The sequence below is a fragment of the Emys orbicularis genome, chromosome 2 (genome assembly GCF_028017835.1).
Source record: "Emys orbicularis isolate rEmyOrb1 chromosome 2, rEmyOrb1.hap1, whole genome shotgun sequence".
NCBI lineage: Eukaryota > Metazoa > Chordata > Testudines > Emydidae > Emys > Emys orbicularis.
In genome coordinates this window covers 297,521,534-297,534,484 of record NC_088684.1, presented here as the reverse complement: position 1 = coordinate 297,534,484, position 12,951 = coordinate 297,521,534, and the positions used below count along the sequence as shown (strand labels likewise).

General features: G+C 55.4%; 1 protein-coding gene across 1 annotated transcript; it reads right to left on the bottom strand.

Moving 5' to 3' along the window:
- Window positions 1-2,384: 2,384 nt before the first annotated feature.
- Window positions 2,385-12,501, bottom strand: LOC135875244 (zinc finger protein 777-like). Its single transcript, XM_065400246.1, has 7 exons — window positions 12,478-12,501; window positions 10,907-11,302; window positions 10,304-10,430; window positions 9,620-9,733; window positions 5,351-5,479; window positions 5,102-5,233; window positions 2,385-3,963 (listed from the first exon to the last, which is right to left on the bottom strand). Exons 1-7 carry the CDS (start codon window positions 12,499-12,501, stop codon window positions 2,945-2,947), a joined length of 1,941 nt encoding a protein of 646 aa, XP_065256318.1. The 3' UTR covers window positions 2,385-2,944.
- Between the last annotated feature and the right edge of the window lie 450 nt (window positions 12,502-12,951).

Genomic DNA, 12,951 nt, shown 5'->3' with positions numbered 1-12,951 from the left:
CTGTGGGATAGCTGCCCACAGTGCACCGCTTCCAATGTCGACGCTTGCCCCGTTAGTGTGGACTCACAAAGTCTCACAAAGTCGAATTACTGTCCTTAGTGTGGACACACACATTCGACTTAGTAATATCGATTCCACATAGTCGAATTAACTAAAATCGAAGTACTCTCGTAGTGTAGACAAGGCCTAAGACTAACAGATGTATTGGAGCATAAGCTTTCGTGGGTTCACAGGACTCTCTGTTGCTTTTTACAGATCCAGACTAACACGGCTACCCCTCTGATACCTACATCAGATAGCAGTTTCTAGCAAAGTAGGACCTGTCGCTGCTACAGGTAGTGCATTCGTACAGATAGCAGTTTCACATACCCTATGGCAGTAGTGGGCACCCTGCGGCCCGTCAGGGTAATCTGCTGGCAGGCCGACAGACCGTTTGTTTACATTTGCACGGCCGCCTGCAGCTCCCAGTGGCCGTGGCTTGCCGTTCCTGGCCAATAGGAGCTGCGGGAAGTGGCGCGGGCAAAAAAAGCAAACATCATTCTGGGATGTATTAGCAGCAGTGTCGTAAGCAAGACACGAGAAGTAATTCTTCCGCTCTACTCCGCGTTGATTAGATCTCAACTGGAGTATTGTGTCCAGTTCTGGGTACCACATTTCAGGAAAGATGTGGATAAATTGGAGAAAGTCTAGAGAAGAGCAACAAAAATGATTAAAGGTCAGAAAACATGACCTATGAGGGACGACTGAAACGTGATAACCATTTTCAAGTACATAAAAGGAGGAGTGAGAAAAATTGTTCTCCTTAACCTCTGAGGATAGGACAAGAAGCAATGGGCTTAAATTGCAGCAAGGGAGGTTTAGGTTGGACATCAGGAAAAACGTCCTAACTGTCAGGGTGGTTAAGCACTGGAATAAATTGCCTAGGGAAGGGACTCTCCATCAGTGGAGATTTTTAAGAGCGGGTTGGACAAGCATGTGTCAGGAATGGTCTAGATAATATTTTGTCCTGCCATGAGTGCAGGGGACAACAAAAGAGTGCAGGGCACAAACTGCTCCCTGTAGGAATTTGCTACATCAGGTAGCAGTTTTTTTACAATAGCAGGAGCACATTCCGACAGGGAGCAGTTTCCCACACTACACCAGCCCCCGGCCGGGACACTAGTGGCCCCTGCTGGCGGGAGGCCGCTGGGACCCAGCAGCACAGGCGGTGCCTGAGGGGGCCAGGGCCAAGGCAGGTCGGGTGGGGGCACAGTAGGGCCGGAGCCGGTTCCTGGCACCTTCGGGGCGGGGGGATCCAGTCATCACGAAGGCAGCAAAGGGAGCCGGGGGCTGCTGGGCTGTAGCTGGGGCCAGGGCAGCTCCCTCATTCTGTCTCCCCAAATCTACCCCCGCCCTCACCAGCCGATGCCGCCTCCCTGGGACACACCCCTTGTCCGGGGCCGGGGGACCAGAAATGAGACACAGGCTGCCTACCGCGCCGCATCCTAATGCCTCCTCCCCACCAGGGAGCTCTTGTGGCGCTGAGTCCCGCAGGCTCATTGTTTTGTACAGGAACATTTCCCTTTGCCAGGGGCTGCCTTTCCCGCTGCCTTTCCCTTAGCAGCTCCCTGTTCTTTCATCAGGGTGACCAGGCGCACCCAAGGCACCTGCTCCTGCCCCTTCCTTGTTTTATAAACCTCCAGCCTGGCCCCTTTTGTCTCATCTCTACACAGCCCTGCTCTTAATAAATCTTCAGTTCTTTGCTATCGTCAGTCATCTTCCGCCCTCTACGTCTCTCCTTTCCTCTTGCTCTGTCCCCATCTCGTCTTACCTCCCCCACCCCCCTGTTCTTCCTTTTCTCTGTCATCCTGTCTTCCCCTCCTCCCCCACCGGCTTATTCTCCCCCATGCCCATTGGCCTCTCGAGCTGGCTCCAGCCCTCATCTGCAGCCCCCACCTCGTCTCCTTTCACAGCCCTGCAGAGATAGAAGGGAGGGTTCCCCACATTCTCACTGCACAGGGCCACAGGGAGGTCAGGCGGAGCAGGGGAACCTGCTGCAAGGGAACCTGCTGCAGGGCTCCACAGTCCCCGGGCCCGGGCTTCAGTGGGCGTTTGGAATGGACAGAGAGTGCAGGATCAAGCACAGACACCCCCACCATGGGCCGCTGGGAGCTTTTACCACACACAGCCCTGGCAGCACACATGGGCCAGGACCCTGCCCCGGCAAACTAGCCCCTGGCTTCACAGCCGCGTGAGCAGCACAGTGAGAGCCGGGCCCTCCCGTCTCAGCCCAGCCCTGCCCCCAAGGTGGACCCCAGGTTCCCAGGCTAGTAACAATTTTAAATCAAGACTGGGGTATTTTTTGTAAAAAAAAAGAGATGCTCTATTTCAGCCGAAGTCACTCAGTGTGTGTTATACAGGCGGTCAGACCAGGTGACCCCAATGTGCCCATCCGGCTTTGGAATCTGTTTAAATACTGACACGTATTAAACGCTGATCACAGGAGTCACTTATCCGCTGCCGCGAGCCGCCCGTCGCCGCACTCCATCCATTTGGATTGTCCCATCAAAACCAGAGGTTTTCACTTCAATATTCATTTGCTGCCAGTTCGTTTTCCTGCGATCGTGACATCCTGCTGCAGTGCAGTCGCTTTATTGTAACCTCGTATCCAGGAACAAATCTGCCTGGATTGTCACGCCTGTGCTCACCATCGGCACTGACGCACCAGGGCTTGGCCTTAATTGCCTTAGCAGGATAAGGTGAAATCAACGGACACCCTAGTCTCCCAGGTGAATTGGCCGTAGCTCGTTACAAATCAAAGACCGATCCTCCCCTTGCTTGGATGGCTGTGAGCGTGGGCAAGCCAGGGGTGGCTATTCCGACTGGAAGCCGTTGAGCCATTCAGCATCTCCCTCCTGTAGATTGCCCCGCTGACAGTGTTTCTGCAGACCGGCTCTCTCGCCTCTTACGATTTCTTCTTCCTGTGGCTGTGCTTGTGCTTGAGGAGATGCTGCCTGCGGATGTAGGACTTCCCGCACTCGCTGCATTGATAGGGCCTCTCTCTCTTCGTGTGGATTTTCTGGTGGTCCACGAGGTGGTGGTGCCGGTTGAAGGTTTTGTGACACTGGGCACACTGGTAGGGCCGCTCCCCGGTGTGGATCCGCTGGTGCCGGATGAGGTCGGAGGGACGGGTGAAGCTCTTGCTGCAGTACGGACACAGTATGAGCGACCCCTTGCTGCGGTCGGCGTGCATCCTTTTGTGCACGACGAGACACCTCCTCTTGGAGAAGTGCTCCATGCATTCCCTGCACGTGTACGTCCTTTGCACACGAGGCGGCTGGTATTTGCTCAGACTCGATTTGTGACCCAGCCTCTTAACCCGTTTAGTGATACCGCTGGAACCGTCTTCCGTCTGGCTTCGGGGCTGGGACTCAGGGGGAGCCGCTTGGCTTGAACGTTCCTGAGGAGCAGAGAGCGTGCAGGCCCCCGCCGCTGTCTGGTGTCGCAGATGCAGCAGAAATTTCTGCTTGGCTCTGAAACTTTCCCCACAGTTTGTGCACTCGTACAGCATCTCGTTTGCGTGGCCCTTCTGGTGGATGACGAGATTTATCTTCAGCCTGAAGCTCTTCCCGCACACCGTGCACACAAACAGTCTCTCTCGAGTGCTCTTTCTCTGGTGGTGGATCAGGGCCCCGCCCCAGTGAGCGGCGTTCACTGTCCTGCTCTCTGCGTGGTTTCTCTGCTGTGTTCCTGAGCTGCATGCAACCTCCCGGGCTGTTACCTCCCCAGGATCCTGGAAATCCTCCTCGTCAAATCCTCCCAACAACATCCCCGGCACCTCCAGGTTTTCAGGACGTTCCTCCCCAGGGTCCTGGACACGCTCCCAAGATCCCAGGACAGCTTCCTCTTTTGCTCTCTCCAGCGACGTCGCTGGCACATCCTCCACTTGCTGCACCTCGGTTTTGATCACAATCCCCTCATCAGCTGGAAATTAAACAGAATCCAGAGATTATTCACTCCATCGGCTTGACATGAAGGAAACCTAAAGGGCTGGACTTTCCTGATTCCTAATCTCAGGGGCTGGGTCCCGTCTGCAGCCAGCACGCTGGCAGGATGCTAGGCAGTGGCTGTTCAGAAACAGGCAGACATTTCCCATCTCAGTGTTTACAGAGGTTAGGAAATGACCTACTATTGGCACAGTAAAATTGACCTCTGGGCCTGGTCTGGGCTTTAAGTGACGCACAGGCCTCATGCTGGCTCACTGCCCCAGGTGAGTCGCACCAACCCCCTTCCAAAGCGGCCTCAGGTTTCTCTCAGAGAAGACGGGTTTGGAGTCACCCTTGAGTTATCCCATTATGCTTCTCTGAGGTGTTGTCATGGATAGCCTGACGTTAACAGCACGAGACATGGAGGCTGGTTTGACTGGTCAGTGATTTAACAAAGTCACTTGGAAGTTCCTCTCTGGCTGAGAACTGAAGTGATGAGTTTCAACCCCTCATGAATTGTAAGAGCCACGTTCCAAAACTCTCTCATTACAGACATGGAACGACACTGCTGGCAGAGTCTGACCTGGCTGCACCAAGAGAACTACAGAAGAAACAATGGGCCCGTTTGAGTGCAGTGTTGGAATAGCAGCTGTCTGTTTTTAACAGCTCTGCTCATTAGCTGAGTTCAGTTGTTTCTGGTTCTGAACAACCTCAAAGCTAGGCTGAAAGAGTAGGCCAGCCCCCTACCATCAGACCCGATCACTGGAGTTACACGAGGGAGGAATGGGACCGAAGGCACTCCATTCAGTCCTGTGTGATCAGAGCAGCTGGGGGGGGAATATAATGAACATGCCAGCTGTTCCGTCTCTGAAGCAGAAACAGCCAGTGATAGCATACGCCATGGCATTTCTTACCCTTTACAACCCTTTCTGGTGGACAATGGGATTTACAGTCATTTCTCTACTCCCTGGGACCATCTGCGTCACATAAAGGCCCGTGCTGAAATCTTCAGGCAGAGAGACGGGCATGGGAACATCACCCCATCACCTGAGCAGCTTACTGCTGCCTGGGCCGAGGCACCTGATGAGGTGGCTTAAGAGTTGCAACAAAACACAAACACTGCTTGCTCCAAATACCTTCGTCAGAGGGAAGAGGAGGAGACCAGCTCTGCTTCACTGACTCCTCCGAACACTCGGAGGAAGGACGGGTGATGGGAGGGATTAACTGCCTGCAGTTGGTGAGAACTGGTAGGAAGCCGTGAGGAACATCTGCCGTGAAGAGATGACAAATGCTGGTTACCACTGGATTACATACAGCAAGAAGGCACTCGTAAAGACAGGATTTATTGCTCTTGCCATTTCTGGTTGGGTTAATCTGTTACTCACCTGGGCTGCGGTGTGGTGGGTCTGTTGGGATTTTACTTTCCTCCAAGGCACCTTGATCCTGCACATGGGACTCCTCCTCTTGTTTGATCTGTGACAGAGCGTCACTTGTCAACATGGGGGATTCCGGCCCTGAGAAAGAGAATGACGTCGTTTTACCGATAGCCACCGAGTTAAAAGCAGCACCTTGGGTTTGTGCTGGCCGTCCGCGCAGGGCGTGGGGATTTCATCCTCACTAACGGCTGCAAAGCACTTTGAACTCCACGGGAAGACGGTTTTGGAAAGCAAGTCACTAGTCAGTCACTGGGGGATATACTTCATCGGTTACGGGTGGTGTCACAGCCTCGTGAAAAGCACAAGTGCCGTTTTCACTAGGTCATCCCACAGCAGTGAAAATCCAATCCCATCAACACAACCTCGCCGTGTGCCAGACCTCAATCCCTGAGACTGAGAACCTGGGTTCTCAGCCTGAGGCTCATGAACTGGTCGCAGTCACTCTGTCCTTCCTTAATTGTTACATGGGGGAGGGGCCGCGGTTAGGCGGCACGAGGGATCCTGGTATAGAAAGAATGACCGATTTCGAAGGATTTAGAGCTTCAGATTAAAGAGGAAGTTACTCACTTTGTGCAATAACAATGGTTCTCTGAGTAGGATGCCTATGGGTGCTCCACTGTAGGTGTATCTGGGCCCCTGCACCTCTAATCAGAGAATCTAGGTAGCAGCGTTTGTTCGGCCTGCACATGCGCTCTCCCTCCCTCGTGGCCTGCCTGGAGGCCATCTAGCGCTGCGCGGGAGAACCACCCTCCATCCCTTCTCTACCGCAGAGCCCCTTGTCGAGAACTCCGAAGTCGGGGGGAGGAGGGTGGGTGGTGGAACACCCATAGGGTCACACATCTCAAAAAAACATCGTTAATGCACAAGGTGAGTAACATCCTCTTCTTCTTTGAGTGCTGTCCCTATGGGTGCTTCACCGTAGCGACTTCCCAGCGGTATCCCCCTTGGCGGGCTGGGGCTTCGGGGTGGAGTCTGTTACTGCCGATCGTAAGGAGGAGCCAAAGATGGCATGAGAGGCTGAGTCCCGAGTCATCGCGTAGTGTTCCGCGAAAGCATGGGCAGAGGCCCAGGTTGCTGCCCTGCAGATTTCTGAGACGGGGACGTCTTTAAGAAACGTGACTGAGGTAGAAACGGCTCTCGTGGAGTGCTTGCGGCTTCCTGACGGGGCAGCAGGTAACGCACATGGTAACAGTGGTTAGTGCAACCGGAGACCCATTTCGAGAGTCTGATATTGTGGTGCTTCTGGATCTTTCTGCGAATGAAAGGAAGAGTTTAGCAGACTTCCTAAAGTCCTTAGTCCTGTCCAAATAAAATGCGAGGGCTCTCCTAACAGCCAGCATATGCAGTATCGCCTCTCTATTGTCACAGGGAGGTTTTGGAAAACAGGCGGGGAAGTGAATTAGTTGGTTCATATGAAAGGATAAGGTTACCTTGGGTAGCAGCGTGGGACGTGGCCTCAGGGTGACTTTGTCCTTAAAGAAGACCGTGAAGAGCGGGTGCGCCAATAACACTGCTATTTCCGCATCCGCCGTGCTGAGGTAATGGCCACAAGGAATGCTGTCTTCACGGACCGGCGTAGGAGGGAGCACGTGGCCAAGGTTCAAAGGGTGTTCTAGTTAAAGTTTTCAGAACCAGGCTGAGGTCCCACGTTGGAGTGGGTGATCTGACCTGTGGGAAGAGGTTTCTCACGCTTGTGAGGAATCTGCCTGTTGCTGGATGGGCGAATACTGAGTGACCGTCCACCTGATGGTGAAAAGCTGCTATGGCCACTAGATGTACTTTAACTGCGAGCTAATAGAGAGACCGGATCTTCTGAGACCTAGAACAGAATCTAGGATCAAAGGGAGGGAGGAAGATGTGGGAGCCACTTGTTTGGAATTGCACCAACTTTGGAAGCTGTGACCGGGTGCCCAGATGAGCCACTCTAAGAATGCCACACTCAGGGCAGACTGCAAGAAACAGGGCCCGTAATCCCCCAGAACTGGTGGTTTATTCTATAATAGAGCCACCAAACCAATATCAAACGAGCTTTTGTAGCACCACACTGGTTAACAAGAAGCCAAACACAGTCCCCTTTAAGCATTCCACTCCACTCCTTGGCTCCTATGTAGGTAAACAGGTCTAATCTAGTCTGCCTAATCTGCCTCCTTGGGGGGCATGTAATATTTTTTGTCTGCCCTCTTGCAGGTTGGTGCAGTAGAGGCGTGTCTGCCAGATGGCCTTGGCAGGGTCTAAAAGCACCTGATTGACTGGAAGGGCAATTCTGGAAGAGGAAGAGGCGTGCAGTATGTCCACAATTTGTGGTGTGAGTCTTTCACTTCCTTGAAGGGAGTTTGCAGAGCCTCAACCACCCTCTTGGAAAAACTTAAAATCATCAGCTACTGATGGAGGAGGGGGCATCACCACCTCATCAGGTGAGGAGGAGATGTTCATCGGTGGAGTGGTTTTCACCTCTAGTCTGGCCTCCTGTTGCTTGAAAGTTTCTTCCCAAGCCTCCGGGGCTCTGGATACAGAGGCCAGAGGGGATCGTCTGGTGGACTCTCTGTGGGGGATTCTAGATCCCCGAGAGGTGTGGGGCCCCCTAGGCTGCCCGTGGATCCCAGTAAGGCCACTGAGGGGGGGGAAGGGCATGGGTGGCACTACCCACGGGTGACCATACCAGGAAGATTGGGGATCTGAGCGTGGGTGCAGCTGTGTAGGTCTCAGATGCTGTAACGGAAGGTTGTGATGCAAGACCAGAGACAAGGGGTCCTCCTGGTCACGGTCTGAGTCCCCGCTGGAGTAGGGTGGGGCTGATAAGGGCGCTGGAGGTGAACGCCCCAGTGCCGATGGTGGTTCTGGGGACTGAGATGGGCTCGGTGCTGGAGCCTGGGGACTGAGTAGTGGGGACTCTGGTTCCTCCACAACCATAAGGTCCCTAAAGAAGCAGAACTCCGGTGGTACCACTGTGGTCGATGCTGTCAGGGACTGTTGTTGATGCTGACTCATTGGTAACGACGGCCTTTTATGTGCGGCTCATTCCGACAGGAACTGCTTTGAAGTGCTCCATGCCAAGGATCTTTTTGTTGGCACCGAGTTTGTAGAGACGGTACCGACAGTGGTGCCCGTTCCCCAGCCTGGGCCCCGTGGGTCCCTTGGCATGATGTGGGTCCCAAGGCATATGGAGCTCTTGGTGCCACGCTTTGGAGTCATTGCTGCCGAAGTGACCGAACACACCAGGGATCCCCTTTGGCTGGTCTAGAGCTCGGTTTGAGGGCTTGCAGCCCTTTTTTCTAGAGACTTTGGAGGGGCAGTCAGCCGACTTTCTCTGCGGTTCTCCCTCTCTGGAGACCACCTTCATCCTGGAGAGGATTCGGGACCAGGGTCAGACGCCAGTTTAAGAGCACCCTCCACGGGGAAGAGTTTCAAGTTTTGTTGCCGGTTCTTTCGGGATCTAGCCTTCAGCTGCTCGCAGAAGCTGCACTTCCGCGGAATACATGCCTCTCCGAGAGACACGGGACACAACAAGCGTCCGTCCATCACTGGCAATGCCTCCCTGCAGGAGAGGCACCTTTTAAAGCAGGGCAGGAAACGGTCATGCCCCTACTTAGGCACCCACTTTTTGGATGCTCTGGGGCTGGAGCACCCACGGAAAAAAATATTAGGTGCTCACACCCCCTGGCAGGCCCCACCAGTCAGCTCCTTCCCCTCCCCCCAGCACCTCCTGTCCACCGAGGATCAGCTGTTCAGCGGTGAGCAGGAGGCACAGGGGGCAAGGGGGAGGAGTGGGGGCAGGAAGAGATAGAGCGAGGCAGGGGGTGGAATGGAAAAGGCAGGATGGGGCATGGCCTAGGGGAAGGGGTGGAGTGGGGGCGGGGCCTGGGGCAGAGCAGGGTTCGAGCACCCCTCGGGAAATGGCTCGACAGAGGATTTTCTTTTTTTTAAGACTCAAACAAATAAAATACCCTGCGGCTCTCTAAGCACTACAAATGCTAACAGAAATGCTAAGAACTAAAAACTGAAAATGACTTGTTCCGTTCCCGGGCCAAGGGCGATGGAGAAGGAGCAGAGGGCGGTTCGCCTGTGCAGCGCTAGATAACCTCGAGGCAGACCACAAGCGGGAGAGGGCGCATGTGCGGCCGAACAGACACTGCTACTTAAATTCTCCAAGTAGAGGCGCAGATACACCGACAGCGGAGCACCCAGAGGGACGCTAACTGAAGCAGCAGCAGCACTCACCTGTGCAAGGCTCCACAGGGATTTCTACTCTCTCTGAGTCCTGCTGATCCCGGACACATGGTTCTTCCCCTTGTTCAATACGGGCTAAGATGTCAGGCTTGGAAATGGCATAATCTATTTCAAAGACAAGAATGACAGCAGGGAACAGGACGTTACAAAGAATTGCAGATTTTCCAAAGAGCACAGAATGGTGGGAGCACGGCTCTTTTGAAAATCCGGCCCCGGTGGCGGGGGCTGAGCATTAAAAAATGTGTCTCAATCTCTCTGGGCCTCAATTCCCCATCCATAAAATGGTGCCGCTACTGCCCTGCCTTACGGGGATTTGTGAGGATAAGGCACGTGGGTGCTACCTACAGCGACGGAGCGTGTATAAGAACCAAGAGAAGTCAGACGTGGACATCATCGATTTCTGTAAAGACGACTCGGGCCGGAGCAGATAAATGCAGTTATTATCCAGCGGGAGAAAGCACAGCACATGGAGAGCTCAGGCCACCACTGGGTAACTTTCACTCTCTGTTCCTAGGGGAGGATGCACAGAGTTGAACTTTCAGAAAATCTTCAAGAGCTACAAGTGCTGACCTAGCAAAATGCAGCGTAAGTGGAGGATAACTCGGAGCTGGATTCCAGCCCATGAACTGCGCACAACTTACCGCTTCTAACGAAGGAGGGAAAACGGATCCTTACCCAGCGAGATCAAAGTCTCAAAATTCCCCTTCATCACATTCTTGTAAAGCTCCTTCTGCCATTCATCTAAGCTCCCCCACTCCTGCTCGTTGAAATACACTGAGACGTCATCGAACGTCACCGGCACCTGAAATCACACACGTTACATGTTCAGCGCCTGCTGCTTTTGTACCATCCTGTTAACAGCTCCTGACATCTTTTATTAGTTATGAGACAAGGAGCACAAACACCCCCCAGCCCCATTGTCACCACAGGCAGTCACTATCCCTCTGGACAAGGCAAGGCAGCCTTTCTTCCGTCCCTGTACCTTAAAAGGAATTCAGGACCTCCCCACCTCCAGGGGACACCTGCACTGCTGATCCTTAAACCTTCATCCTTCTGCAGGCTGCTGACAAGCCTCCCTCCCTGTGTATGTGCTGGGGCCACACACATCACCCATCCCTCTACCAGCCACTTCCTTCTTGAATTTGCAACTATAGTGCCGTGGCTCCTGGGGCATCCCAAAGTGGTCCCAAGAATTCACAGCACGGTGAATGAATAAGATCATCTGATAATTCTCTATTATATTTTGCTCGCATCCCTCTGCAGCTGGGACACTGTTACCTGGGGGACCTGCCCCTTAGTCCCTGGGGGGAGTCTCAGGATCCAGAAGTTCCTGTTTTTCAGCAGGTTCTCCACATTCTCCAGCCTCCTCTGCAGCAGATTATTCTCCTGGATCAGAGTCTCCAGCACGGCCCATTTACTCTCCAGCTGGTTCCCAAACTCCACCACTGTCTTCTCACAGTCTATTAGTTTCTTCTCAGTCATCCCCGTTCTCCCCTCCAGGTTCAGACACCGTGTGATGTGAGAATCCACCTTCCTCTCCACGGCTTGGACTGAAGTCATTACAGCCAGGGAAATCGCTGCTGTGCCCAGCTGGGTTTCTCTCACAGTTTGGTCCGGGACGGCAAGGGGTTGTAAAGGCACCACACCCTGTTGCTCCGAGTCCGGTTCCAGAACCTGTTTGCAAGGACAGCAAGTGAAAACTGAGCCAGAGAGCGTACCCTGATCTAGCTACAGAGGCAAAATTACGGTGACCAGATGTCCCAATTTTATACAGGAAGTCCTGTTATTCGGGGGGGTTTCTTATATAGGCGCCTGTTACCGCCCCACCGCCTGTCCCGATTTTTCACACTTTCTATCTGGTCACCCTCGGCACAATACAGGGCTGCTCCCACGCTCCATGCCGCTCAGCACTTCCCAGGGTTCAAAGGACAGGCTCGCACTCCAGTGCGGCAGTCTCATAGACTCATAGACTTTAAGGTCAGAAGGGACCATTATGATCATCTAGTCTGACCTCCCGCATGATGCAGGCCACAAAAGCTGACCCACCCACTCCTGGAATAATTCTCTCCCTTGACTCAGCTGTTGAAGTCCCCAAATCATGATTTAAAGACTTCAAGTCGCAGAGAATCCTCCAGTCACAGATCCACTGATCTTTTCATCACAGGCTTCAGGTGGGATCACAGACCTTATCCCGTGACATCCAGCGCAACGCAGGGCGGGGTTTGACCACAAGACTCAAGGGGTTTATTATGGCCCCGTTACCTGCAATTCTATTAAGTGGGTGGCCGCATTTTTAGATCCCGGCATTGGCAGCAACTAGGGTCCAAGCAGATTCAGAACCCACCTTCCAACTCCAGTGGGCACAACCTGCCTCGCGGTACCCGTGCGGGATGCCGGGTAGTGCCAGGAGAGAGTCTCACTGGTCCAGTAAGAGCTCTGACCTCCCCCCGCTGGCTGGCTAGTCCCAAGGCGCCCCACGACCGCCAGCTGGGGTTTAGCTGTCCGAGGGGTCGCTCTGTGCCCCGCTCGGGGCCGGGCACGCTGGCACCCGGACCAGCGCTAGGCCACGGCCTCTGCTCGGACACGGGCCGGGTCCCCACGCTCCTGCCCCGGGGGCTCGGGCCACGAACAGTCCCGGCTGCCGAGTTAATTTCCCCGCTAACCCGGAGGTGACCACAGCGTGCGGCAAACCCCGGGGAGGAGAAACGGGCCCGGATCGCCCCGCCCCGGGGCTCAGCCCCCAGCGCGGCCGGGCAGCCCCGCGCTCCCCGCGCTCCGGCTCCCGGGGCCCAGGCCGGGCGGGGAGAAGCTCCCGGGGCCCGAGGCTCCCCCGCCCGCCGGGCCCTTACCTGGGCAGCGGCCCGCTCGGCCATGGCCCCCCCGGGCGGGGCTTCTCCAGCGGGCCCGGCCCGGCCCGGCCGAGCTCCGCTCCCGCTCCGGGCTGGGCAGAGTCCCGGCGCCGCCTCGCCACGGGCCGGCCCCGCTGCCGGCCGGAGCAGAGCGAGCGCAGCCGGGAGGGAGCCGCGGCCTGGCTGCCGGGGCCCGGGAGCGGCGGGGAGGAGCGGGGCGGCAGCGGCCCCTGGCGGCGGCAGGCGGGGCCGGGCCGGGACGCTGGGGCCAGTCCCCGCCCTGAGCGCGGCTGGTTCTCGGATGTGACAAACCCCGCAGCGGGGATCAGGGGCCGGGAGCCGGTAGGTTCAGGCTGCGCCTCAGCAGCCGCCCCGGCCCCGGCCCGGCCGCCTCTGCCCCTGGTGCGGACCCCGCCGGGCTGCAGCAGAAGCACCCGGGGCCGGAGGGGGAAACTCCTGCGGGGCAGCCCCGCT

Bases quoted from the DNA above. Each gene is read 5' to 3' on its own strand.
- LOC135875244 (XM_065400246.1), bottom strand. From the start codon at position 12,501: ATGGCCGAGCGGGCCGCTGCCCAG. The intron at 11,303-12,477 runs GTAAGGGCCCGG...CCTTGCAAACAG, and splicing joins CCGAGCGGGCCGCTGCCCAG to GTTCTGGAACCGGACTCGGA. The intron at 9,734-10,303 runs GTAAGGATCCGT...TCTTTGAAATAG, and splicing joins TGAGACTTTGATCTCGCTGG to ATTATGCCATTTCCAAGCCT.